Genomic DNA, 26,145 nt, shown 5'->3' with positions numbered 1-26,145 from the left:
CTCCCCCATGTGAGACTCAGGGGTCCTAATTTCACAGATAAATATCGAGAGACCTACAAATAAAAAACTTTTTTGCACAGAAAGGCGCGATCAAACTTTGACGTTTCTGCTGCTCAAAAGCCGATGACATGAAAATGCTATCCAAGGACAAGAACCAACAAAACACAAGGCAGATGGTGGTTGCTCGGTTCAGTTTCCTGGTATGAGTCACCTTCCCATCTCTCGATGTTGACGTATAGCCACCTCGTCTCCAAGACCACAGACTCTACCTGGAAATGACTCTGCGGAATGTCCCTCCAACAACACGGAGCTCAACTTACAAAAATAAAGCCAGCAAGACCCAGGAGTAGAACAATGACTCCTTCATTTTTAGGGGGTTTCTACTATTAGCCACGTCAAAAGAGGATGTTCTAGATGGTCATTGAGCTGGGACCCCCACAATGAAGGGGCCATAATAATTGGTAGGGAAGTACCAAACTCCGTCAGGGCAGGCCAGGACTTTCCATTAACCAGAATCTCCTTCACATCGCTTCAGAAGCGCCATTATTTTTTTTAAAAAAGGACAGATGTCGGGCATGCAAGATAAAAAGCACCTGAGATGGTGCCAGATTAAATATGATGCAAACCATCGTCCAGCAGTGAAAGGGGTTAAAGAGGCTCTGTCACCAGATTTTGCAACCCCTATCTGCTATTGCAGCAGATCGGCGCTGCAATGTAGATTACAGTAACGTTTTTATTTTTAAAAAACGAGCATTTTTGGCCAAGTTATGACCATTTTTGTATTTATGCAAATGAGGCTTGCAAAAGTCCAAGTGGGCGTGTTTAAAAGTAAAAGTCCAAGTGGGCGTGTATTATGTGCGTACATCGGGGCGTTTTTTAATACTTTTACTAGCTGGGCGCTCTGACGAGAAGTATCATCCACTTCTCTTCAGAACGCCCAGCTTCTGGCAGTGCAGATCTGTGACGTCACTCACAGGTCCTGCATCGTGTCAGACGAGCGAGGACACATCGGCACCAGAGGCTTCAGTTGATTCTGCAGCAGCATCAGCGTTTGCAGGTAAGTAGCTACATCGACTTACCTCCAAACGCCGATGCTGCTGCAGAATCATCTGTAGCCTCTGGTGCCGATGTGTCCTCGCTCGTCCGACACGATGCAGGACCTGTGAGTGACGACACAGCGTGATCTGGCAGAAGCTGGGCGTTCTGAAGAGAAGTGGATGATACTTATCAGAACGCCCAGCTAGTAAAAGTAGTAAACACGCCCCGATGTACGCACATAATACACACCCACTTGGACTTTTGCAAGCCTCATTTGCATAAATACAAAAATGGTCATAACTTAGCCAAAAATGCTCGTTTTTAAAAATAAAAACGTTACTGTAATCTACATTGCAGCGCCGATCTGCTGCAATAGCAGATAGGGGCTGCAAAATCTGGTGACAGAGCCTCTTTAAGGCATTGGCTGTCAGAGCATGCCGCGGGTTAGGGCTTGTCCACACGTAGCGGGATTGCTGCGTATTTTCTGTCCAGAATAGCGGACCAAACATACGCAGCGGAATACAGTAGCAGCAAAGTGGGTGAGATTTAACAGATGTCATCCACACGCTGCGTAAAATTTCAGAGCAGAAATTGACCTGCGGTGCATATTTTTCGTACTGCAGCGCGTCAATTCCTGCTGCGGAAAGTGGACTGAATGGCTGCGTTTTTCAGGAGATATCACCATCTCCCAGCGTTGAGGAAAATGCAGCAAATTCCGAAACATTTTCTGTAGTAAAAAAACACGCAGGAAATGGTGTGAATTTTTCCGCAGCAATTCCGTTACGTGTGGACAAGCCCTTATAGTTTTAAATCAGTCAGAAAACCGCAGGTTGGACACCAGTAGGTTAGTTTATACACTCAAGCAAAAACATCTTAGAAGATGCCTGAAAAATAGAAACCCCCTTGAAGGGAAACGAAGATTTAAAAAAAAAAAAAAAAAAAAAAACAGAAATACTGTAGTTATATCATGTCTGTTCACAAAGAAAAAAAATAAGTTAAAGGGAGGAGAGAAAAAAAAAAAAAAAAAAAAAAAAAAAAAAAAACACTGTCTCCCACCTCTACTGTAAAGGATTTGCCAGACACAGCTTCTGAGTCGACGCCCGTGGGCAATCAGTCTGCACCTGCTCCTATGTCTGTGAGACTGACTATCTTCCACCACTCAGGATGGCAGGCTTAGGAGTGGGAGAGCCTATCACAGCCTGGCCAGACGGAGCTAGGTCCCGCCCACTGTCAATTTATACCTGCCTTTCCTGTTCCTCCTTTGCCTGTGATTCTTCTCTGCTTGTTTCCTGGCTTGCTGCTGCTGCTTGTACTACTCATCCTCTGCTTGTTATAGACCTTGGCTTTCTGACCACTCTCCTGCTCAGTGTTTTTGTACCTCGTTTACTCCAGGTTTGACTCGGCTCGTTCACTACTCTTGTTGCTCACCGTGTCTCCGTGGGCAGCTGCCCCGTTTCCCTTTGTTCTGTGTTTCCTTGTCTGTTTGTCTGTCTTGCACTTACTGAACGTAGGGACCGTCGCCCAGTTGTACCCCGTCGCCTATGACGGGTCGTTGCAAGTAGGCAGGGACTGAGTGGCGGGTAGATTAGGGCTCACCTGTCTGTCTCCCTACCCCGTCATTACATCTACTCTAATAACCAGGAGGTTTGGAAAAAGGGGCAGGATTGAGACTACTCTACTGCAATGCAGAACAGGCAAGCTAAGCTCCACCCCCTCCACTGGTCCTTAGCTGAAGATAGAGGGGGATCAGGAGCTAGACCCCCTGTTAGATCACATTAGAAAGTCTGACCAATCAGCAAGCATACTACTCCCCTCATTATCCGGGTCACGTTGTCTGGTTTCTACTTAACCTTTCACCTTGAGTCATAAAACACAGTGCAGACTGGAAAGCTATTAACATGAACATGAACTTCCCGTGTAGTTTCTGCCAAGTGCCTCCGTCATACTCCAACTATGAAACGGTTATAGAATACTGAATAATGCTGGAGAGAAAGAGACAAACATCTTAACTACGGTTCCTGAAGAGGGACATTTATTCGCCTTTCCAGGTGGTCACCCACCTTTTCTGGAAACCGATCTAAGAAACGGGATGACTATGGCGTCTAGTCTATGGAGGACCTGTACAATATGCAACTTCTAATCTCAATCATAACTAGACCAGTTCAAGTAAAAGGGTTTACTAAAATCAGATAACGCCTTTATTATATATCCTGTCAGGGTATATACACAATAGAGCAGCCCCCTCCCCTCCATTTGCCAGAGCAGCTCTCCCAGGTCAGTCATTGATTTCAATGATCGCCTTGTGATGGAATGGACACTCATTGGCCAGGTGGGGGGGGGGGGTTGTACTGATCAGCATTACAGGGGGGAGGGGTTCTTCTAACAAGTGGGGGTTGTTCTGTTTGGAAGTCAAGCCTCGGTTTGGAGCTATTTTGATGTGTGCATTACGAGCCGACATAACTAGAAATACACAATGTCAGGTTCCCAAAACACTACGCAACGTATCCGACCTGGAACGCGCAGCACATTTTGACCGAAAAACAGCACCACTTTTGTCGGCCATAATTTCCCCGGGAGAAAAAAAAAAGAAAAGTTCATACTTAACCCGGCCATTGTCATGGTGATGAGTCCCTCCTTTGCCATCCGGTCCGGCCTCCCTGGGTGACTCTGCAGCCCATGTGACTGCTGCAGCGGTCACATGGGATAAAACGTCATCCCAGGAGGCCGGACTGGAAGGAAGAAGCAGGGAGTTCTGGGTAAATATGAATGTTGTGTTTTTTTCTGATTTGCAATTTTTCCAGCAGAATCGCTGCAATTCCGCCGCAATAGTGGCAACACTTGGCAATCTGTTACGAGTTTTGCTTCCCCATTGAATTAGACGGGGAAAACCCGCATCAGAAGACGCCACATAAATTGACATGCTGCAGATTTAAACTCTGCACGACAATTTAATTCACTTTGCTGCTACTGTAAATGCTGCGGAATTTCCACAGCGTTTACGAAACGTGGGAACACGGCCAAAGGATAGGGCCACACAGCGACTTTGGCTGCAAAACAGGTCGCCCTGCCTGCTTTGCAGATAACGCAAGTCAATGTGATCGCTTTGCGACCTGCAAGTTGCCAAAATTACGACACCACAGTCGAATGAAATCTAAACCCGCTCTACTTCTTGGGACTGTGGTGTTGCAGCAATTTGCGGGTCGCAGAGACCACATTGACTTTTATCACCTGCGATGCAGGCAATGCGACACAGCGATATCTGGCCATGCGACCTGTGCTGCGGCCAAAGTCGCAATATAGACCCAGCCGAGTCGCTGTCTTCACGCGCTGGAAGGATTAGGAAACCACAGGCAGAACTAGGAGACTCCTAAGGTAGAGAGCGAGTCCAATAACACGACATTTAGGAATTCATAGTTTTGTCATCTCTATTATTACAGGGAGCTGTATGAGCGGCTATCCCTTCAGTATGATGAGCCGTATATCCGTACACATTTCATTACACACTAATAAATGCAGATAATTACTATAATAATAATTAACCCCACACACGCCATTTCCTTACTCATAGCTTAACAAGAGATGTAATAATTCAGAGCGGCAGCTTAACAGTCAAAAGGCGGACGTCAACCAAAACTGGTGGAGTAAATGTGGAGTAGTTGCCCATAGCAACCAATCATATGGCTTCTTTCATTTTCTGAAAAATATGAACTTGAACCCGATTGGTTGCTATGAACAACTACTCCCCTTTTCCTTTGCACCAGTTGTGATAAATCGCCCACAAAACCTCGTCCTCATCACTATCAGCCGTGCAGTTTAATGCCACCTATTACTCCCTGTTATCAGTCATTTCAAGCTGGGGAGAGGCATTGTAGCGTACAATGGGACGTACAAAGGGTCCTCTTACACAGCCTGATGTGGGCCGTGTAAACGAGTGTCGATCACCGTGAGAGATCATTGATTGGCGCTCGTTTGCTCTTCTCACAAGAAGCTACGTATGGGGGCGAGCGCTTTCATTTCTATGGCCTACGGACACTTTTCCGTTTTACGGATGGCTGACTGTCGTAGAAAAGATAGAACATGTCCTTTTTTTTGTCCGTAATTACGTCACATGCTCCCCATAGAAGTCTATGGGCGCTTCCGCAATTAAGGACGCGTTGCTATGCGACACCAGGGAATTACCCAAGATTCCTTCCTGGGTTTTTTTTTGATCCGTAAATACTGATGCACTAGGAACCGTATTTACGGACACCGTTCCGCATATGCAGATGACTTATGAATGACTATAAGTGACTACAGATCCGTATTTACGGATGGATGAAATCTACGGTCATGTACATGGGGCCTGAGGTCTCACGCACATGACCGTAGCCGCGTGCACGGCCCGTGACTGCGGCACGGAGTGAGGGGTGTCAGCAATCCAGCTATTTGGAGGATGGGGGAGGGTCAACCCATGTAATATAAGGATGAGCCGCGTCCTCCAGAGCGAGAGCCGCCATTAGTAGGTCAGTACAGGATACTAAAGGGCAGTGTCAGGCATGGGATACCCCCTCATTACATTCAAAGGTCCTAATAGGCATATCCCCATAGGAGAAGTCTTAGCCTAATTGGCGACTTTGGCCGCAACACAGGTCGTGCCTCCAAAGACCGCCGTAATGTCGAGACATCGACACCGCAGTTTCAAGAAGTTAAGCGCAAAGCGACCTCATTAACTTTCATTACCTGCAATGCAGCAGGACGAGAGAGCAATATTTGGCCACACGACCTGTGAAGCCCAAACCTTACGAGTTGCGACCACTGACGGTCACTACACACACATCCTCTGCCATGCCAGAGGAAAACGTATCAAAACTAATGCAATTTTTAAAACAAACGAGCAATTAGTCCTTTTTTCTGATAACATCCCCCCAGTACGGTGAACAAGCAGCAGGAATTGCCACCTCTTGTAACTTTCATGTGGTCGCCCGCTGCCAAGGCAAACGAATATAAAAGTAGAAGCAGCGCAGTTCAAAACTAACAAACTCCGACCCCAAACAAACAGCTGGGACTTGTAGTTCTAAAACAGATGGCGTGCTGTATATTTTCTGAGACGCTGCCAGAAAGATGCTCATGTTCTCACCTCACTCATTCCTTATCTCGGTCTATCCTAGAAAAACATTCTTACTAGTCCACACGAATGACCATCAAGAAGACTTCTCTCGTGCTGCACCCATCCTATGGAACGCTAAGGGTATGTGCGCACGACCTCTTTACAGACGGAATGGAGGAGTTTTACGCCTCGAATTACGCCTGAAAAGACGGCTCCAATACGTCGGCAAACATCTGCCCATTGCTTGCAAAGGGTCTTACGATGTTCTGTGCAGACGAGCAGTCATTTTACGCGTCACTGTCAAAAGACGCCGCATAAAATGACGGCTCGTCAAAAGAAGTGCAGGACACTTCTTGGGACGTTTTTGGAGCCGTTTTCTCATAGACTCCAATGAAAACAGCTCCAAAACCGGCCGTAAAAAACGTGAGTTGCTGAAAGAACGTCTGAAAATCAGGAGCTGTTTTCCCTTGAAACCAGCTCCGTATTTTGAGACGTTTTTGACTCTGCGTGTGAACATAGCCTTAGCCTCATATCACTAGACCTGCTCCTAACATCTATCTATGAAGGGTTTGTCCACTTAGCCCTATCCCTGTACATATACACCATTATGTGCAGGCACCGGCACCATCAACGGGCAACAAACGACTGGTCTCTGGTATATCAGCTGGACCGCCACCACCAGCTGACAAAGCCTGAAAACCTAAGAAAGAATACGCTTCAAGGACCATCACATCATATTATAGATAGGACTACAGTTGATGACCTGCATACAGTGGACCTGGTCAGATATAGCTGGACCATATAGAGCCAGTGACTAGTATAAAGCCGGGCCTGGTCCGCTACAGCCGAACCCGGTCCGCTACAGCCGGGGACCCGCATACAGCCGGCGACCCGCATACAGCCGGACCCGGTCCGCTACAGCCGGCGACCCGCATACAGCCGGACCCGGTCCGCTACAGCCGGCGACCCGCATACAGCCGGACCCGGTCCGCTACAGCCGGCGACCCGCATACAGCCGGACCCGGTCCGCTACAGCCGGCGACCCGCATACAGCCGGACCCGGTCCGCTACAGCCGGCGACCCGCATACAGCCGGACCCGGTCCGCTACAGCCGGCGACCCGCATACAGCCGGACCCGGTCCGCTACAGCCGGCGACCCGCATACAGCCGGACCCGGTCCGCTACAGCCGGCGACCCGCATACAGCCGGACCGCTACAGTCGGCGACCCGCATACAGCCGGACCCGGTCCGCTACAGCCGGCGACCCGCATACAGCCGGACCCGGTCCGCTACAGCCGGCGACCCGCATACAGCCGGACCCGGTCCGCTACAGCCGGCGACCCGCATACAGCCGGACCCGGTCCGCATACAGCCGGCGACCCGCATACAGCCGGCGACCCGCATACAGCCGGACCCGGTCCGCTACAGCCGGCGACCCGCATACAGCCGGACCCGGTCTGCTACAGCCGGCGACCCGCATACAGCCGGACCCGGTCCGCTACAGCCGGCGACCCGCATACAGCCGGCGACCCGCATACAGCCGGCGACCCGCATACAGCCACATTTGTCTGTTTCATGCTGGTTTATTTTCATTATTTGACAACTTGTATAAGACGCTTCCGGCATCACAAGGCAAAAATTACAGTGCAGCGGGGGACCCGCAGAGAGAAGGGGCCACACAAGTCTGAAAACATCATGTGACCTTTTAAGGCTGGGACTTGTAGTTCCACAACTACCGATGAGAAGCCTAACATCACTAATTATATATATAGTAGCTTTACATAATATATACAGATATAATAATATATACTTCAGGCACAGGGTAGAGGCCTGGACATGTATATGTGCAGGGACTCCCCACGTTACCACCAGCTATACAACTCACCTGTGCCGCTGCTCTCCCTCCGTCCATTCTTTCCCGGGGCTCCTCCGCTGGCTTCTTCACCCTCTTGCTGGGGCCAATCCCCGCCGGCTCCCTGGTCCGCCATTCGTTCTGCGAACAGTAACTACCCAACTATGATGCTGCCGCCAACACACTACAGAGCGGCTATCTAGGCCACACCTCTGAGATGACCTAACGCGTCTCGCTACGTCATGACGCATCTACGGGGGATGCCGCGGGCGCCATCTTGACTACTGGCAAGTGAAGAGTAGTGCTGTGTCATTGTCACCGGAGAAAGAACGTCTCCCTGGCACATGGTCCACGTACTCTACAGTAAACCTGACTGTGATGTTATTGCTCTTCTGCCAACAGATCAGGAAACTGGAAATTAATTGAATACCTCAGGGCAGGGCAGATCTGCCAACCCTATGATAGTGAGTCACTGCCTGCTCGATAGTGAAATGGAGCCCGTCATTATCAGAACTGGGGGAGCAACCACTATGGCTGATATTATAGCTGGGACTGTCACCCTACTTTCTTAGAGCCCTGAACTGCATGGTATGTAGAGATTTATAGATGTATCACTGCAGAAGGAATTTAATCTATTCTCTAAAACGATCTATTGCACCCACTGGTACCCCCAAAAATACTGATGGCAACAGTCTGCAAGAGGTGGACGGCGTAGGTCACATGATTCTTCATAGCCAACCAAAAAGGGACAAAAATCTGATTAACCCTATGGAGACGCAGTCATTTTTGGATTTCGTTTTTCCTCCCCGCCTCCCAAAAGCCATAACTTTTTTATTTTTCCGCTGACATCGCCGTATCGGAGTTTTTTTTTCTTCGGGACGAGTTGCAGCTTTTAATGTATCACATAATGTAGTGGGAAACTGAATAAACGTTCTTTGTGGGGTGATATGGGAAAAAAACAGCAAATCCGGCGTTGTTTTTTGGGTTTTGTTTTGACGGCGTTCAGTGTGCGGTAAAAATGACATGTTAACTTTATTTTACGGATCGATACGATTACGGCGATACCAAATCTATAATTATATATGTCTTAGGCCTCATTTACACGAACGTAATATACGCGCGTGCGACGCGCGTGCTTTGCACGCATGTCGTACGCACCTATATTAGTCAATGGGGCAGTTTAGACGATGCGTGAATTGCGCTCAGCGCGTGTGCGCAGAAAAAAACTCACGACATGTTCTATAATCGTGCGTTTTTCGCGCACTCACGCACCCATTGAAGTCAATGGGTGCTTGAAAACCACGCATGCCGCACGGAAGCACTTCCGTGCGAACTGCGTGATTCGCGCAAGAGCTGTCAAACTCCTGAATGTAAACAGAAAAGCACCACGTGCTTTTCTGTTTACAAACATCCAAACGGAGTGTCAAATTCGAGATGAGCGCACCGAACTTCACCGGGTTCGGCCAAACTCGTTTTGACCGAAACCGGTAAAAAATGTTCGGGTACGCGACGTCAGGAGACAGTCACTGTCCACGGTGCTGAAAGCGTTAAACTGGTTCAGCACCATGGACAGTGACTTCCGCTCCGAAAATCCATGAACCTGTAAAAAAAAAAAGACGTTCTGACTTACCGATAACTCCGGTCCGACCTCCCGGGATGACAGTTCAGTCAAAGTGACAGCTGCAGCCAATCACAGGCCAAGCACAGGCTGCAGCCAATCACAGGCTGCAGCGGTCTCATGGACTGCGGCGTCATCCTGGGAGGTGGGGCCGGATGACAAGAGAGGGACGCGTCACCAAGGCAACGGCCGGGAGCCCGGACTGGGGGAAGCAGGAAGTTCTTGGTAAGTATGAAAGTCTTTTTTTATTCACAGGTTGGTGTATATTGTGATCGGCATTCACTGTCGAGGGTGCTGAAAGAGTTACTGCCGATCAGTTAGCTCTTTCAGCACCTTGGACAGTGACGGGCGTCGACTAGCCTCATCTCTATGATGGCGGCTGCGCGAAAATCACGCAGCCGCGCATCATACACGGATGACACACGGAGCTGCCAAGTGCCTTTTGCGCGCACAAAACGCAGCGTTTTTTGCGCGCGCAAAACGCACACGCTCGTGTAAATGAGGCCTTACTATTACAAAGAAAAAACTGTTAGGCTATGTTCACACTGAGTATTTTGGGGGAGGAATATATGCCTCAAAATTCCGTTTGGAACTTTGAGGCAGATATTCCTCTCCCTGCACGCCGATTTTCGCGGCGATTATCGCGCCGTTTTTCGCCCACGGCCATTGAGCGCGCATAAAACCGAGAAATACCCTTTCTCCTGCCTCCCATTGAAGTCAATGGGAGGTCAGAGGCGGAAGCGCCCGAAGATAGGGCATGTCGCTTCTTTTTCCCGCGAGGCAGTTTTACTGCTCGCGGGAAAAAGACGCCGACGCCTCCCATTGAAATCAATGGGAGGCATTCTCGGGCCGTTTTTGCCGAGTTTTGCGACGCGGTTTCCGCGTCAAAAAACTCGGCAATATACCCCGTGTGAACATAGCCTAAGAGATAAAAAAAAAATGGCATAGCCAAGTTATGAGAGCCATAACTTTTCTACTTTTGTGTGGGATGTGAGGGCTTGGTTTTTGCGGGGTGAGCTGTAGATATTGTAGAGTACATGCAACTTTTTGGGGCGGCTAAGTTGACCAAAAAACAGCAATTCTGGCATTTGAATTCGTTTTTTTGTTTTTTTTTACAGTGTTAAATATCGTTATAAAATAATAGTTTGGACTTTTCTGGACGCAGCAATACCAGTTATGTTAATTTTAAAAAAGTTTACATTACTGTAGCGGAGAAGTGGGAAAAAAGTTTTTTTGAACTTTTAATATTTTTTTTTTTACGTTAAAAAATATTTTATTTAACGGTGTCCTAGGGGACTTGAACCAGCAATTGCTTGCACAATATACTGCAATACTAATGTTTTTTAGCGGCTCCCATTGTTGCACAAAGATGGCAGACCTGGATGACCTCATTAGCCCCTAGGCAGCCATGACAACCATCATCAAACACATTGGCCCCCCCCCCTCCTTCATACGGCTTAGATGCAGCGGTTAAACAGGCACATTGCAGTGAGATGTTGGCTGTAACATACAGCGGACACCCGCTCACTACATGCTCCACCCTTACCCTTGGTGGTTGTCATGTACAATTTATGTGGTATGTCGTCAAGGGGTTAATAATAACAGGGGATGAGATGAGAATTGGCGCACCTGCACTGCTGCCAGCCTACTTACCTTATCTTATTTTAGCACAGCCCCAATCAAGGTTTGATCTGAACAAGTCACTTCTGACAGTCTGGTTGCTATGGATACTCTGCCTAACAACCCCTCTCATTTGAATGGGGTTGTGAGATATCAGGTTTAAACGTCCTGAAAAACAGCTGAAAAATCGGAAGCAGAACGCCTACAAACATCTGCCCATTGATTTCCCGGAAAAAGAAGTGCAGGTCACTTCTTGAGACGTTTTTGGAGCCGTTTTTCAAAAACTCCAAAATTGGCCGCAAAAAACTCTAGTTTGACTAAAAAAACGGCTGAAAATCAGGAGCTGTTTTTCCTTGAATACAGCTCCGTATTTTCAGCCGTTTTTTGCTAAGCGTGTGAACATAGCCTTAAAACGTAATGTGAACACACCCTGAGGACAGAATTACCACTGAACTGGGGGTAGATAATGGGCAAGGGTGGCTCGGCAGGACAAACGTCTCTAACTTGTACTGCCATATTATCCACAGTTTCTATACAAATTACATTTTGATGTGGATGTTCTTTCAAGGGGTTTTCCAGTGTAAAGCATTATTATTATTATTATTATTATTAGTAATAACTAATGAAAAATTCTATAACTTTCTATTATACTTTGGGGGGATAGATTTGTGCCAGTTTTTCTAATAAAAAAAAGTTTCAAATCACAGCGCATGCCATAGTTGTGCAAACATTTGCAACTGTTCTCTGCAGAGAAAAGTGGGCGGGGTTTAAAATGAGTGGGTGTGGCTTCCACCTTTTTTGACAGATTTATTAATACTAAAGCCAAAAATGGCGCACATGTTGATTTCATTTTCTGACTTTAGGACAGTCCAAAATGTGCCAAAGTTATTAAGAGGTGTGCGCCTTTAAATATATTTTCTGCAAATCACTCCTACACACTTATTTTTTAGACTGGCGTACGAATCTGCCCTTGGTGTTTCTATTTATTAAACATTTCAAGAACTCTGCTTGCAGCAAGTGAATGGAAACATTCGTTGTATACATCCAGGTGACCATGAGACATGAAAGGGCCGGGTCTGCCAGATCAAGAGGCGTTAGCGGTTCTCCACTTTAGATCATAGATGGGAGTCCCATATAGGGGACCCTTTTCTATAATGTCCATATACCCTAAGAGGTCATATTTATTGAGTCAACCCCTTTAATATATATATATATATTCCTTTTTTTTAAACTCAATTCATCTGCTTTTTTAATTTATATCTGCATCTGGGAAAGATTAATGACGACCAGTATGGCCGCATTTACACCTCCCATAGGGGTTGTCGACCAGTTTTGCTAAAGTCCCGAAGGCAATCTGCCTAGTAATACAGTGATACAGAGTGAGGGAATTTATATGCCAGATTTGCCATTCAGGAGTCTGGGAAAGCTGCGTGGCAACACCCGTGGACACAGTAATGGCCGCCGTATTGGGTGTTACGTCGCTTTCCCAGAAGCAGATCCATTTATCCTAGGAGGAAATACTCTGTAAATAACTGGAAAATACTAAAGACATATTTCTGGTTAATTGTTTCCTTTCCGCAGATAAAATCCGGATAGTCCCAAGTATTTCTGGCATTGGTATTACACATCAGAAGTCGTGGAGCGTTATACTCAGTACTACTCTCTGCACCAGCATTCCTCGCATTACTCAGTCATGACTAATGCTGTTGTTTTTGTCAGTTTCAGGCACGGCCATTAAACATATTTATGAGGTAATATTTACATAATCCTAACCTGATGAGATACCTGTCTGTACCTAACAACATTTGGCATAGGTGTGCCCAAGGGCTCATTAAAGTGGACACATAAGAGCACGGCTGGCATCAGCAAATGCTGAGCAAATGTCCACTGTGCGCCCCGTCCATTGCTGACTGGAGCGGAGTGCTTTCTAGCATAACCAGACATTACAATCTCTAGTCGGCCTGGTCCTGCTGATCCTCATACTGGGATGATGTCGATGTGTAAGGTGGGGGAGCGTGGGGTATGATGGTGGAGACCCCTGCAGGAACGTCACAGAAAGCAATGAAACAGGAAGTTTAATGTGCCAAATATATCCGGTTCTTTTGCTGGTGGTGATGGAGCACACGGCCACAAAAACAATATATATTCTTCCCTTCTGGGAGGCACAACAAGTAGTTCCAGTCTTTAGAATTTATACAGTCTTCTCACTGCTGAGAGGCCCTAGCCCCGACAAGGGTTAACTGCTTGAGGCTAAAGATGGTGGCTGCGTCTGTGCACTTCGGGCCTAGTGCCCCTTTAATAGGTGGTAGCTGGCTGCTTTATACACTGGCCATTATAGGCCTCCACGTGGGCCGACTGTCCCCATTATTTTTGCTCTACTGCTGGACACTGTCGGTACTCTTACTGTCCTGAGGCCACATCTACTATTACATCCCCTTCATCGTCCAGGCCAGCTATGCCTACAGTAGGGTCTCACACACCACCCATGCTGGCTCTTCAGGACCTGTCGACACTCCAGGCCCCACGATGGAGACTGACTAGGCCGTTCCTCACCAGTCTCGCAGGCTCCTCAGTTCCAGCTCTTTGTAGTCGGTCTCTCTCGCTCCTTCTGTCTCGACAGCAGCTCCCAAACTCCTTCCTCCTGGCAAAACCACCTCTGACCGTCTTCCCTTTTCCGTTACAGTTCGCAGTTCAGGACACTCTAGCACTCTTTCCCAACACTGAACGCTCTATTATAGAAGCAGCGCCGCCCCTGGCGTGATGATGCTCTAGCGTGTGTGCTGAACGCCCAGACATAAAATGCAACTATTTCTCATTAGCGCAACAAACTCCCTCATGGGAAAGAACAGTTAACAACACCCCCATTGTTTGTTTGTCTCCAGGTGTTACCGGATGTCAGCATTTTAATGAAGAATTATAATTATGTACTTGAAATATTCTTATGGTCTGCTATTGACTGAATAAGAAATATTGTCACATTGCCTCTGATTGGTTATCCTCAAGCCTACACCCCTTTTGAATGATATTATTGTAATTAAGTTTGGCAATAAACCCCCAGAGGAGTATTTTGAGCATATTAGCAGCGTCTGTGTGTTATGTCTCCTCTCTCTATATAAATATCGGTATGAAATCTCCTAAAGAGGATGCTGGATAAAGTGCCTGGCGTGAGTGTCTGTTGGAACACTCGTCTAAATTTCATTCTAATATATTTTGAGCCATTGACTTCCATGACAGCCATAAATATAATATGCCCGGAGAGCCCCTTTAAATACGTGTTATGGCGCCACCTGGTGTTCTTTCGCTTTCCTCTCATTATGTCCAGTGGAGGTGGTCACACATGCTCAGTGCCACCTCTCGGATCCTCCTGTACACTGGCAGCTGAGTGATTTCTGATATTGTGCATGCCAGCCAATGACGCACTAAAAGCAGCTTCTTCTTTTCACTAGGACTGAACACATTAATAAACGTTTGTTTTGCGTGATTTAATAGAGAAATTTAATATTTAATCTTGGCACAATTGGTTTAGTTATCTTTAGTGATTTTGTTGACAACTACTATTGCCAGCCATTATAGTACTCGTAGGGGTGTCGTCGCCTATCTTTCCATTAATCATGAATGGTATATAAATGAGCATTTTTATGCAATTAAACCCCCACACCTAATTCTCCCTCCTACTGCTTGTAGTATGTGTCAGTCTTTACTGTTTTGCTATAATTCTATTCATAAACCAGGAAGCCCACATGAGCACTGCTTTAGCTCCCTCCCATATCTACGAGGGAGCTCAACAGCACGTTGAAGATTAAGATATAATAGCAAACAATTTTATTGGCGTCTTCTAATGCAATAAATGTTACACAGAAGTCGATGCAGCTAAGTTAAAGGAACAGTGTCACCAAAAATTTTTTTTTTATATCAGTTTTATGTTAGGGTTTTATTAAAAACGTTTATATTTATTTGTGTGTTTGTGTGTTACTTTTTTGTATTTTTACACTTTTTCTTCCCTATGGGGGCTGCCATTTTTTTTTCCATTTCTGTGTGTGTCGATTAACGACACATACAGACATGGAATACGGCAGCTCCAGTCCCATAGGGAATGCGAACGGGGCCCGTTCCATCCACTATGGTGTACGCTATCTGTGTGGGAACGGCGCATGCACCGCTCCCACACAGTCCAATTTGAAATGCGCGCCGTCCGGCGCCATTTTCCTGTGGACCGGAAGTCGCGGCCGGACAGTAAGATTACTACTTCGGGTCGCGGCTTCCGGACTTGTGCACATGGAGCAGCGGCAGCAGACGGAGCGGACGGACCGGAGGGAGCGGCGGCGACTGGAGCAGGTAAGTGATTTCTATGTATGTTCGTGTTTCAGTGTGTTTACTAATGTATGTAAACCTTCTACACTGTGTGTTAGCTCAAAAAATGGCGACACACAGTGTAGGAGGTTAGACCGTTCAAACCCCTCGTTTCTCCCGGCACTAGCCAGGATAAAGGAGGGGGGGATTCTGAGAGCTCACTAGAGCGAGGGATTTTTTTCCCAATTTTGCAGCATAAAGCAATGTGGTTGCTTTACCACATGCAATGCTGCAATTTTGGGAATTGCTCCATCTAGTGACCAGTGCTGGGAAATATTATAAATTGAATCCAATTTATAATATTTCCTGACAAGTGAAAAAAATAAAAAAAATTAGAACAATGTTTAATCACCTACACACTAATTGTTTAACTAAAAAAAAAAAACATGTTTTGCTGGCAACACATTCCCTTTAATATATAGCCAATGGCAAGATCACTAAAACGAACAGCCTATGGAGGATGTGGGGAGGATTCTCTCCGTCCCCAAATCCTGTCTAACAGGTTTCTCATTCATAGATATCATGCAGCTTATTGCATAGAAAATATGGTTACTACTGCTCATTATTTGTGTCGAAGACAACTTGTTACCAGAAGCATAGCCGAAGGGCATAACTTATATCTGCAAATAATATTGGTGGGGGTCCAAACGCCGAGACCTCCACCAATCCATAGGACCAATAAACTGCAGCAGAGCACCAACCCTATTCGACTCCCATCATCCACTCTTAGCTACGGCTGATGAGCCATTGACCATGCTTGCCAACTTTTGAGAAGTGACATCAGGAAGTATCGGCAAGTAGTATGTTCTTTATCATACCCCAAAAAGAATAAAGACCCTAAATGAAATCCTTAAACAAATACAGACGAGACCCCTTAAACTAATACAGACTATAGAAGCTCTATACTAATACAGACACCCCAGACCTCCTATACTAATACAGACACCCCAGACCTCCTATACTAATACAGACCCTAGACCCTCTATACTAATACAGACACCCCAGACCTCCTATACTACTATAGACCCCCTATACTAATACAGACCCTAGACCCTCTATACTAATACAGACTATAGAAGCACTATACTAATACAGACACCCCAGACCTCCTATACTAATACAGACACCCCAGACCTCCTATACTAATACAGACCCTAGACCCCCTACCCTCTATACTAATATAGACCCTCTATACTAACACAGACTCCCCAGACCTCCTATACTAATACAGACCCTAGACCCTCTATATTAATACAGACCCTCTACCCGCTATACTAATACAGACCCTAGACCCTCTATACTAATACAGACCCTAGACCCTGTATACTAATACAGACCCTAGACCCTTTATACTAATACAGACCCTAGACCATCTATACTAATACAGACCCTAGACCCTCTATACTAATACAGACCCTAGACCCTCTATACTAATACAGACCCTAGACCCTCTATACTAATACAGACCCTAGACCCTCTATACCAATACAGACCCTAGACCCTCTATACTAATACAGACCCCCTACACGCTATACTAATACAGACCCTAGACCCTGTATACTAATACAGACCCTAGACCCTCTATACTAATACAGACCCTAGACCCTGTATACTAATACAGACCACAGAATCTGCAGATACTCACGGGTGTCCCGGCCTCTGGTCGTTCTCTATGGGGGCGTCCGGGAGTGAAGATGTCTGCAGGAATGAAGGAAGGAGAGTATTTCGAAAGGATACGAAGCACCTGGGAGACGTGACAGATCGTCCGGAAAGGTCTCTCCTTTTTCTGGGAGCCTCACAAACATTCTGGGAGTTGGCAAGAATGCCACAGACTGCTCTGTTGAGTGCCGCAAGCCCCTCTTTTCTAGTTATTTTGGAGGTCTCAGCGCCGATCCACCACCGATACTGTCTTCTCAAATGTCTTTATAAAAAACTTTTTTGTGCACATACACTTTAATATGAAGAGTTAAAATGATTGGAGCCAGTTTAAAGGGGCACTACTAACGAAAAATAGAGGCGGCCAGTTTAACAGAGCTTTAATACCGCTAAATTTACGGGGCATATTATTATAAATTTATATTATATGTTCTACCCACATGTCTCTTTAAAAAAATGTGTAAAAACCACAACCGCAGCAGCCAAATTCAAGAACTGGCTCCTAAAGAGAGGGAAAGTATAATGGAAAGACGTATATGACTATTCTTTTTAGGATCCCCCCATAATATACAGCTGCGTGTGGCTAGTATTTGCACATCATAGCATTGCACCTAAAGTTAAACTCTGGGCAAATTTTCATAACTAGTAAAATATAGTCCTAGGGTCATTTACCATATTGGGGCTGTTAACACTTTCACTCTCTGGTCCCCAAATGCAAAAGTTGCCCTGGCCTGTACACTGTGGATCCTTGACACCGCAGGCAATAACAAAACTGCTACATGTTTATACAGAACTGAACGACACCCCTATCTCTGACAGAATTTCCTGCTCTGCAGCTATTGGCTAAAGCTGTACTGCACTGACTTCCTGCTCTGGCCACCTCCTCCAAGCACACTGCAAATAATTAGAGCTATCTTCTTAAAGAGGACCCGTCACCTCCCCTGATATGTCTATTTTAGTATATACTAGATATCATGAAAAATCAATTCTGTAATTTTTTTTATTTAGAACTTTGCATTGTGCCTCTGTTGTTCCTCCTAGAAATGTATGAATAAATTGACAACTGGATGTTACCATTCCCCTTGTCAAAGAAGTGTATCTCTACACAGTCACTCTAACAGCACCGATTGGACAGTGTCAGTCTGTATAAAGAGGCATACCCAACTGGTAACACCCACTCAATTCATTTCTAAATTTCTAGGAGGAATAGTAGAGGAACGGCACTACGCAGAGTTCTAGCCTAATGAAGACCCCCATGTCTGCTATCTTGGTCCCCCTATTAAGCACGTCCAGAGGGATCGTTTAATATGAGAGCGAAAGCAAATGTACTACATCGTATTGCACAAGCGATCTGACGATCGCTTATTCAAGTACCCCAGGGGACCAGAATTTTTTTTTAAATGTAATGTAAAAAACAAAAAAATATATATATTTGGTATCGCCGCGTCTGTAAAAGTCCAAACTATTACAATATAACATAGTTTATCACGCACAGCAAATGCCGTAACAACCCCCCCCCCCCCCTCCTCCCCTGAATTGCTGTTTTTGGTCACCGCACATCCCCCAAAAAATGTATTCAAAAGTGATCAGAAAGTCGTACGCACCTCACAAAAAAATAACCCCTCACATTGACGGAAAAATAAAAAATGTATGGGTCTCAGAATATAGCGACACAAATGGTTTTTTATTGGTAACAGTGATAAAACATAAATAAATAATATAAATTTGTCGTAATCGCATCTACCCGTAGAATAAATTTAACATTTCATTTTTACCACAAGGTGAATGCCGTAAAAGCAAAACCCCAAAAACAATGGAGGTATTGCAATTTATTTTCCATTCCACCCCACAAAGGGCATTATATGCATTATATGGTACAAAAATCTTCTCCTGAGGCAGTTACCCAATGGATCTCATTTATTAAAATTGTCCAACCAAGAAAATTGCCTGGTGGCCCATAGCAACCAATCACAGGGCATCTTTCATTTTTTCAAAGCAGGTTAAGAAACGAAAGCTGAGCTGTGATTGATTGCTATGGGTAAAAACATAAATGTATATAAAAAGAAATAAACAAAAAGAAACATAAATACATTAAGTATCTCCGCGTCCGAAAATGCCCAAACTATAAAAATATTAATCCAATACGGTGAATGTCGTAGCGGGAAAAAAGGACAAAATGGCTGAAATGCTGTTTTTTTGCAATTTCAACCCGCACGAAAAAATGGAATAAAAAATGATCTAAATTGCAGACATTCCAAATGGTATCAATAAAAACAACATCTTTCCACGTACAAAAAGACGCCGTACACAGCTGTATACACCGAAATATCAAAAAGTTACGGGGGTCACAATAGGGCGATGCAAATTTTTCACTAAAACATAACAAAAACTATATAAATGTGCTATCACCGTGATCGTACTGACCCGCAGAATAAAGGTAACGTGTCATTTTCACCGTACATTGAGCACCGTAAAAAGAGAAACCCATAAGAAAAACGGTGGAACTGCGTTTTTTTTCCAATTCCAACATACAATTCTAATTCCAAGTACAACTTGTCCCGTAAAAATGAAGCCCTCGTAGGACTGTGTCAACAAAAAAAAAAAAAATTCGTTAAGAGCATCGATCACGTAGGGCTGCGTCGGCGCATCATCATTTCGGAGGAAACTACAGGGATTTCGGCACCACGTGACTGGGTTATTGATCCGCCATTCAGAATGTAATTGAAATGTAAGTGACTTGTTTTCCTATAACAATAATATTAACGGTTAACGTTATTTTGTCCCTGGATAACCGCACATAATAATACGCAGAACACAAGAATGGTGGAAATGTATTTCGTGTCACCCTCCATGTACGGTAAGAGGGAAGGTAATCGTTTTTCTATACGTTCCTCCCATTCCTGCAGATCTATCCGGATTTCTACATGACGTGATCACAGAAGCTGCGGTGGTGAGGTCAGCTGAATAATACATGATGTCATTCTCATAGAATGGAGGATTTCTTTTTTTCTGCTGCATCATACTACTGCCCTACTTATCCAAAAACAAGTCTACGGTCTCTTACATAAACCTCATGAGGCCCAATGCACACAACCGTAGATTTCATCCATCCGTAAATACGGATCCATAGTCATTTATAGTCCTACGTAAATCATCCGCCTATACGAAACGGTGTCCGTAAATACAGTCTAGAGCATCCGTATTTACGGATCCGCAAAAAGAAAACCGCAAACGATATGCAACGTCTGCAAACCTGGCGTCGCCTACCAACGCTTCCGTAATTACAGACGGCTATGGGTGCATATCCGTAGTAGTCAGTAATTATGGAAGTGCCCATAGATTTCCATGGGAAGTTTGTGCCGTAATTACGGACAAAAGAAGGAAATGTTCCATAATTTCTACGGCACAGACACACATCCGTAAAAATATGGAAATGTGTCCGTAGCCAATAGAAATGAATGGGTCCGTAATTACAGATGAAAAATACTGACGTGTGAATGGGGCCTAAGAAAATGTGTATATATATAAGTCCTCAATGAATTAGAATATCACTAAAAAGTTAATTTATTTCAGTAATTCAATTCAAAAAGTGAAGCTCGTATATTATATGGATTCATTACACACAGGGTGATCTATTTCCAGCATTTCTTTCTTTTAATGTTGATGATTATGGTAATAGTTAATGAAAACCCAAAATTTATTATCTCAGAAAATTAGGATATTAAATAAGCCCAATTTCAAAAATGCTTTTTAATAACGAAATATTGGCCTACTGAAAAGTATGTCCAGTATATGCCCTCAATACTTGGTCGTTGCTCCTTCTGCATGAATTACTGCATCAATGATGCGTGGCATGGGGGCGATCAGCCTGTGGCACTGCTGAGGTGTTATCAATGCAGCGTGGCATGGAGGCGATCAGCCTGTGGCACTGCTGAGGTGTTATCAATGCGGCGTGGCATGGAGGCGATCAGCCTGTGGCACTGCTGAGGTGTTATCAATGCAGCGTGGCATGGAGGCGATCAGCCCGTGGCACTGCTGAGGTGTTATCAATGCGGCGTAGCATGGAGGCGATCAGCCTGTGGCACTGCTGAGGTGTTATCAATGCGGCGTGGCATGGAGGCGATCAGCCTGTGGCACTGCTGAGGTGTTATCAATGTGGCGTGGCATGGAGGTGATCAGCCTGTGGCACTGCTGAGGTGTTATCAATGTGCCGTGGCATGGAGGCGATCAGCATGTGGCACTGCTGAGGTGTTATCAATGTGGCGTGGCATGGGGGCGATCAGCCTGTGGCACTGCTGAGATGTTATCAATGCGGCGTGGCAGGGAGGTGATCAGGGAAGTGCTGGGAAATGTCCTGGTAGACGCTGCGCTGACTCTGGACTTGATATAACACAGTGGACCAACACCAGCAGATGACACGGCCCCAAACCATCACTGACTGGAAACTTCACACTGGACCGCAGGAACTTGGATTGACGCCTCTCCACTCTTCCTCCAGACTCTGGGACCGAGATTTCCAAATGAAATGCAAAGTTGACTTTCATCTGAAAACAGGACTTTGGACCACTGAGCAGCGGTGTCGGTCCACTGTGTTGTATCTAATTAGTGTGCATGTATTACTAAACACATGTCACATGATAAGGCGACTTATCTGATACGTGGTTAATCGGTGTCCATATTACAGGAATATTACTCATCTGAAACAAGGAAGGAGGTCACAGCTGATTTGTTTCATAAGTGATAAGCAAATAGAGAAGCAACGAAACGTGAACAGGTCAATTTGCTTTAAAAGGAGAAAGTAATTCAGTAGTAAAGCAAGAGCAAAAACTGTCATTAAAGCACTTAGTTTTTTAAGGAAAAAAAAAAAAACACAAAATTTAAAAATAGCCATTTACACGTTGCAAGCTCACCCTGCGTTCTTAAAGGGTTTGTCCAGGATAAAAAAAATCAAATTCTCTGGTTTTTTTTTCTTCAAGAAACCGCCCCACATCTGTTCATGGGCTGTGTCTGAGGCCGGATTCACACGAGTGTGTGCGTGTATTTATTTTATTTTTATTTTTTTTCTCCCCGCCTAGTTACAATAGCAGGGAGTTTAAACTCATTTCAGTACGTTATTTACAGCAGAAATATAGCAAAGGTTCTACAATCTACGCCTGTTATACAAGAATCCTCCTAATCTAGCAAATTTACATAATGACACTTTAAATGAATGTTTTTTTTCCCCATTATAGTAAGTGACGGCATCTTGCTAGAATATGACGTCACAAACTGATCGATGTAGTCCAACTGCTGGAACCCCTACCGGATATTAGAATGAAGGGCCGTAGCTGCACCTTCACTGGGGCTACCCATTCACTTGATCAGCCAAAGATCGCTCCACTTCTCCTAGTTTCTGATATCAGCAAAAACAGATTCATTTATACAAAGGCGGCATCTGTCAGCAAGGGGTACAGTTATTGCTGATGGCATCCATCTGGACAACAGAAGTTTTCTGATGTTTTCCTGGGAAATATACTGTAGAGTCATAAAGGGCTGATGGCATAAAAACAAATTTGTTTTGTTATTAACGACAGTATATAAGGGGATCGGAAAGATGTCGGATTATTGTATAGTAATAATAAAGTGGGTAGTTGTGGAAGCTCCATAAACCGATTGACCTCCGAGATTTCCATCCACGTCATGCCAGTCTGCATACCAACAGCTGCGTGGTCATACAAACATAGCCGGCACTGAATTAGATCCATATGTAACTATATATACGGCCTCTACACAGTCTAGGCTTGCCTTCCTGACTGACAGTTATACAAGGGAACGTGAAAAATGTAACAAAATATGTATTAAACTTCCCCTCCCTACATATATATAGCAAATCAGCTGCTCGGCCTGACTTTTTTTCTTGATTATACATTAAAACCGGTAACGTGAGACAAATACTTTTCATTTCTCTTTACTTGATTACTTGTAAGGCGACTGACTCTTTGCACTTCCGCAGGAAAAACATCCCGATGTAACTAGGAACATTGATAGGGGTGGCGTTTTCAGCAAAATCCACAATTTGCTGAAAAATAGAGTGCCAAGGTACCCCAATAGTAGCTGTAAGGCCCCCCCATAATGGTGATAAACTCAGTGGACCCAATAACAGCCACATGACCCCTAGTAACTGTGACAGCTGAAGGACCCCCAGTAACCGTGAAGATCTACAGGATCCCCAGTAACTGTGGCAGCTGCAGGACCCCCAGTAACCGTGAAGAGCTACAAGATTCCCAGTAACCGTGAAGAGCTACAGGATCCCCAGTAATTGCAACAGCTGCAGGATCCCCAGTAACCGTGAAGAGCTACAGTATCCCCAGTAACCGTGAAGAGCTACAGGATCCCCAGTAACTGTGGCAGCTGCAGGACCGCCAGTAACCGTGAAGAGCTACAGGATCCCCAGTAACTGTGGCAGCTGCAGGACCACCAGTAACCGTGAAGAGCTACAGGATCCCCAGTAACCGTGAAGAGCTACAGGATCCCCAGTAACTGTGGCAGCTGCAGGACCCCCAGTAACCGTGAAGAGCTACAGGATCCCCAGTAACCGTGAAGAGCTACAGGATCCCCAGTAATTGCAACAGCTGCAGGATCCCCAGTAACCGTGAAGAGCTACAGGATCCCCAGTAACCGTGAAGAGCTACAGGATCCCCAGTAACTGTGGCAGCTGCAGGACCACCAGTAACCGTGAAGAGCTACAGGATCCCCAGTAACCGTGAAGAGCTACAGGATCCCCAGTAACTGTGGCAGCTGCAGGACCGCCAGTAACCGTGAAGAGCTACAGGATCCCCAGTAACTGTGGCAGCTGCAGGACCACCAGTAACCGTGAAGAGCTACAGGATCCCCAGTAACCGTGAAGAGCTACAGGATCCCCAGTAACTGTGGCAGCTGCAGGACCCCCAGTAACCGTGAAGAGCTACAGGATCCCCAGTAACCGTGAAGAGCTACAGGATCCCCAGTAATTGCAACAGCTGCAGGATCCCCAGTAACCGTGAAGAGCTACAGGATCCCCAGTAACCGTGAAGAGCTACAGGATCCCCAGTAACTGTGGCAGCTGCAGGACCGCCAGTAACCGTGAAGAGCTACAGGATCCCCAGTAACCGTGAAGAGCTACAGGATCCCCAGTAACTGTGGCAGCTGCAGGACCCCCAGTAACCGTGAAGAGCTACAGGATCCCCAGTAACTGTGGCAGCTGCAGGACCACCAGTAACCGTGAAGAGCTACAGGATCCCCAGTAACCGTGAAGAGCTACAGGATCCCCAGTAACTGTGGCAGCTGCAGGACCCCCAGTAACCGTGAAGAGCTACAGGATCCCCAGTAACCGTGAAGAGCTACAGGATCCCCAGTAATTGCAACAGCTGCAGGATCCCCAGTAACCGTGAAGAGCTACAGGATCCCCAGTAACCGTGAAGAGCTACAGGATCCCCAGTAACTGTGGCTGCTGCAGGACCACCAGTAACCGTGAAGAGCTACAGGATCCCCAGTAACCGTGAAGAGCTACAGGATCCCCAGTAACTGTGGCAGCTGCAGGACCCTCAGTAACCGTGAAGAGCTACAGGATCCCCAGTAACTGTGGCAGCTGCAGGACCGCCAGTAACCGTGAAGAGCTACAGGATCCCCAGTAACCGTGAAGAGCTACAGGATCCGCAGTAACTGTGGCAGCTGCAGGACCCCCAGTAACCGTGAAGAGCTACGGGATCCCCAGTAACCGTGAAGAGCTACAGGATCCGCAGTAACTGTGGCAGCTGCAGGACCGCCAGTAACCGTGAAGAGCTACGGGATCCCCAGTAATTGCAACAGCTGCAAGATCCCCAGTAATTGAAACAGCTGCAAGATCCCCAGTAATTGAAAGAGCTGCAGGATCTCCAGTAATTGCAAAAGCTGCAGGATCTCCAGTAAACCACGTCAACTACAGGATCCCTGCTAACTGCGATAGCTGCAGGACCCCCAGTAACTTCCGCAGGACCCCCAGTAACTTCGACAGCTGCAGGATCCCCAGTAATTTCCACAGGACCACCAGTAACTACGACAGCTGCAGAATCCCCAGAAACTGCAACAGCTGCAAGACCCCCAATCAATGCGACAACAGCAGGATGCTCAGTATTTGCGGAAGCTACAGGACCCCCAGTAACAGCAACCACTGAGGGGTCCCCAGTAACAGCTGCATGATCCCCAGTAAGTGTGACAGGTGCAGGATCCACAGTAACTTCAATAGCTTCAGAATCCCCAGAAACTTCAACAGCTGCAAGACCCTCAATCACTGCGACAACTGCAGGACCCTCGGTAATTGCGTCAGCAAAAGGATCCCCACTAACACCTGCAGGACCCCCAGTAACAGCGACCGCTGAGGGATCCCCAATAACAGCTGCATGATCCCCAGTAACTGTGACAGGTGCAGGACCCCTAGTCTCAGTGACAAATGCAGGCCAGCCGTAAACCCCAGTAACAGCCACAGGATCCCCAATAAGGGAACGTCCACACACAGCATAAAATACCACAAAAATTATTGAGAATCCGCACCGCAGGCCAAATTTCGCACGTTTTCTGCAGCGTCTGGATGAGATTTGTTCATCCACTTTGCTGCTTCTGTAATGCACTGCATACATTTTCCTTAAGGCAGGGTTCTCACGCGGTGAATATGCTGCATAAAAACCATGCAGCGTATCCGACCTGAAACCCGCAGTACATTCCATCCAAAAACGGAAAAATACAATTTGGACGGAATTTCCACTGCGGAACGCAGCAGTAAAAAAACGTTCATACTTACATAACCCGTTATGGCAACGCGCCCCTCCTGTGCAGTCCGGTCCAGCCTCCTTGGGTGACACTGCAGCCCTTGTGACCGCTACAGCCTGTGATTGGCTGCAGCGGTGGTCACATGGGATGTAATGTCATCCA

The 26,145-nt window shown here is 46.0% G+C and overlaps 1 protein-coding gene and 1 long non-coding RNA gene across 2 annotated transcripts in view; one reads left to right on the top strand and one right to left on the bottom strand.

Moving 5' to 3' along the window:
• The window catches only part of BAX (BCL2 associated X, apoptosis regulator), a 30,969-nt gene extending 22,791 nt beyond the window's left edge, over positions 1-8,178 (bottom strand). The window contains exon 1 of the mRNA XM_075840187.1: positions 8,010-8,178. Coding sequence (XP_075696302.1) covers positions 8,010-8,112 — 103 coding nt within the window. The 5' untranslated portion in view covers positions 8,113-8,178. The remainder of the gene's footprint in view (positions 1-8,009) is intronic.
• A 90-nt stretch (positions 8,179-8,268) lies between these two features.
• LOC142662166 (uncharacterized) overlaps positions 8,269-26,145 on the top strand; it is a 44,313-nt gene continuing 26,436 nt past the window's right edge. Inside the window, exons 1-2 of the long non-coding RNA XR_012850878.1 lie at positions 8,269-8,564; positions 20,127-20,175. This is a non-coding gene — a long non-coding RNA (uncharacterized LOC142662166). The remainder of the gene's footprint in view (positions 8,565-20,126; positions 20,176-26,145) is intronic.

The sequence above is a fragment of the Rhinoderma darwinii genome, chromosome 10 (assembly GCF_050947455.1).
Source record: "Rhinoderma darwinii isolate aRhiDar2 chromosome 10, aRhiDar2.hap1, whole genome shotgun sequence".
NCBI classification, from domain to species: domain Eukaryota; kingdom Metazoa; phylum Chordata; class Amphibia; order Anura; family Rhinodermatidae; genus Rhinoderma; species Rhinoderma darwinii.
This window is presented reverse-complemented; position numbering and strand designations above follow the sequence as displayed.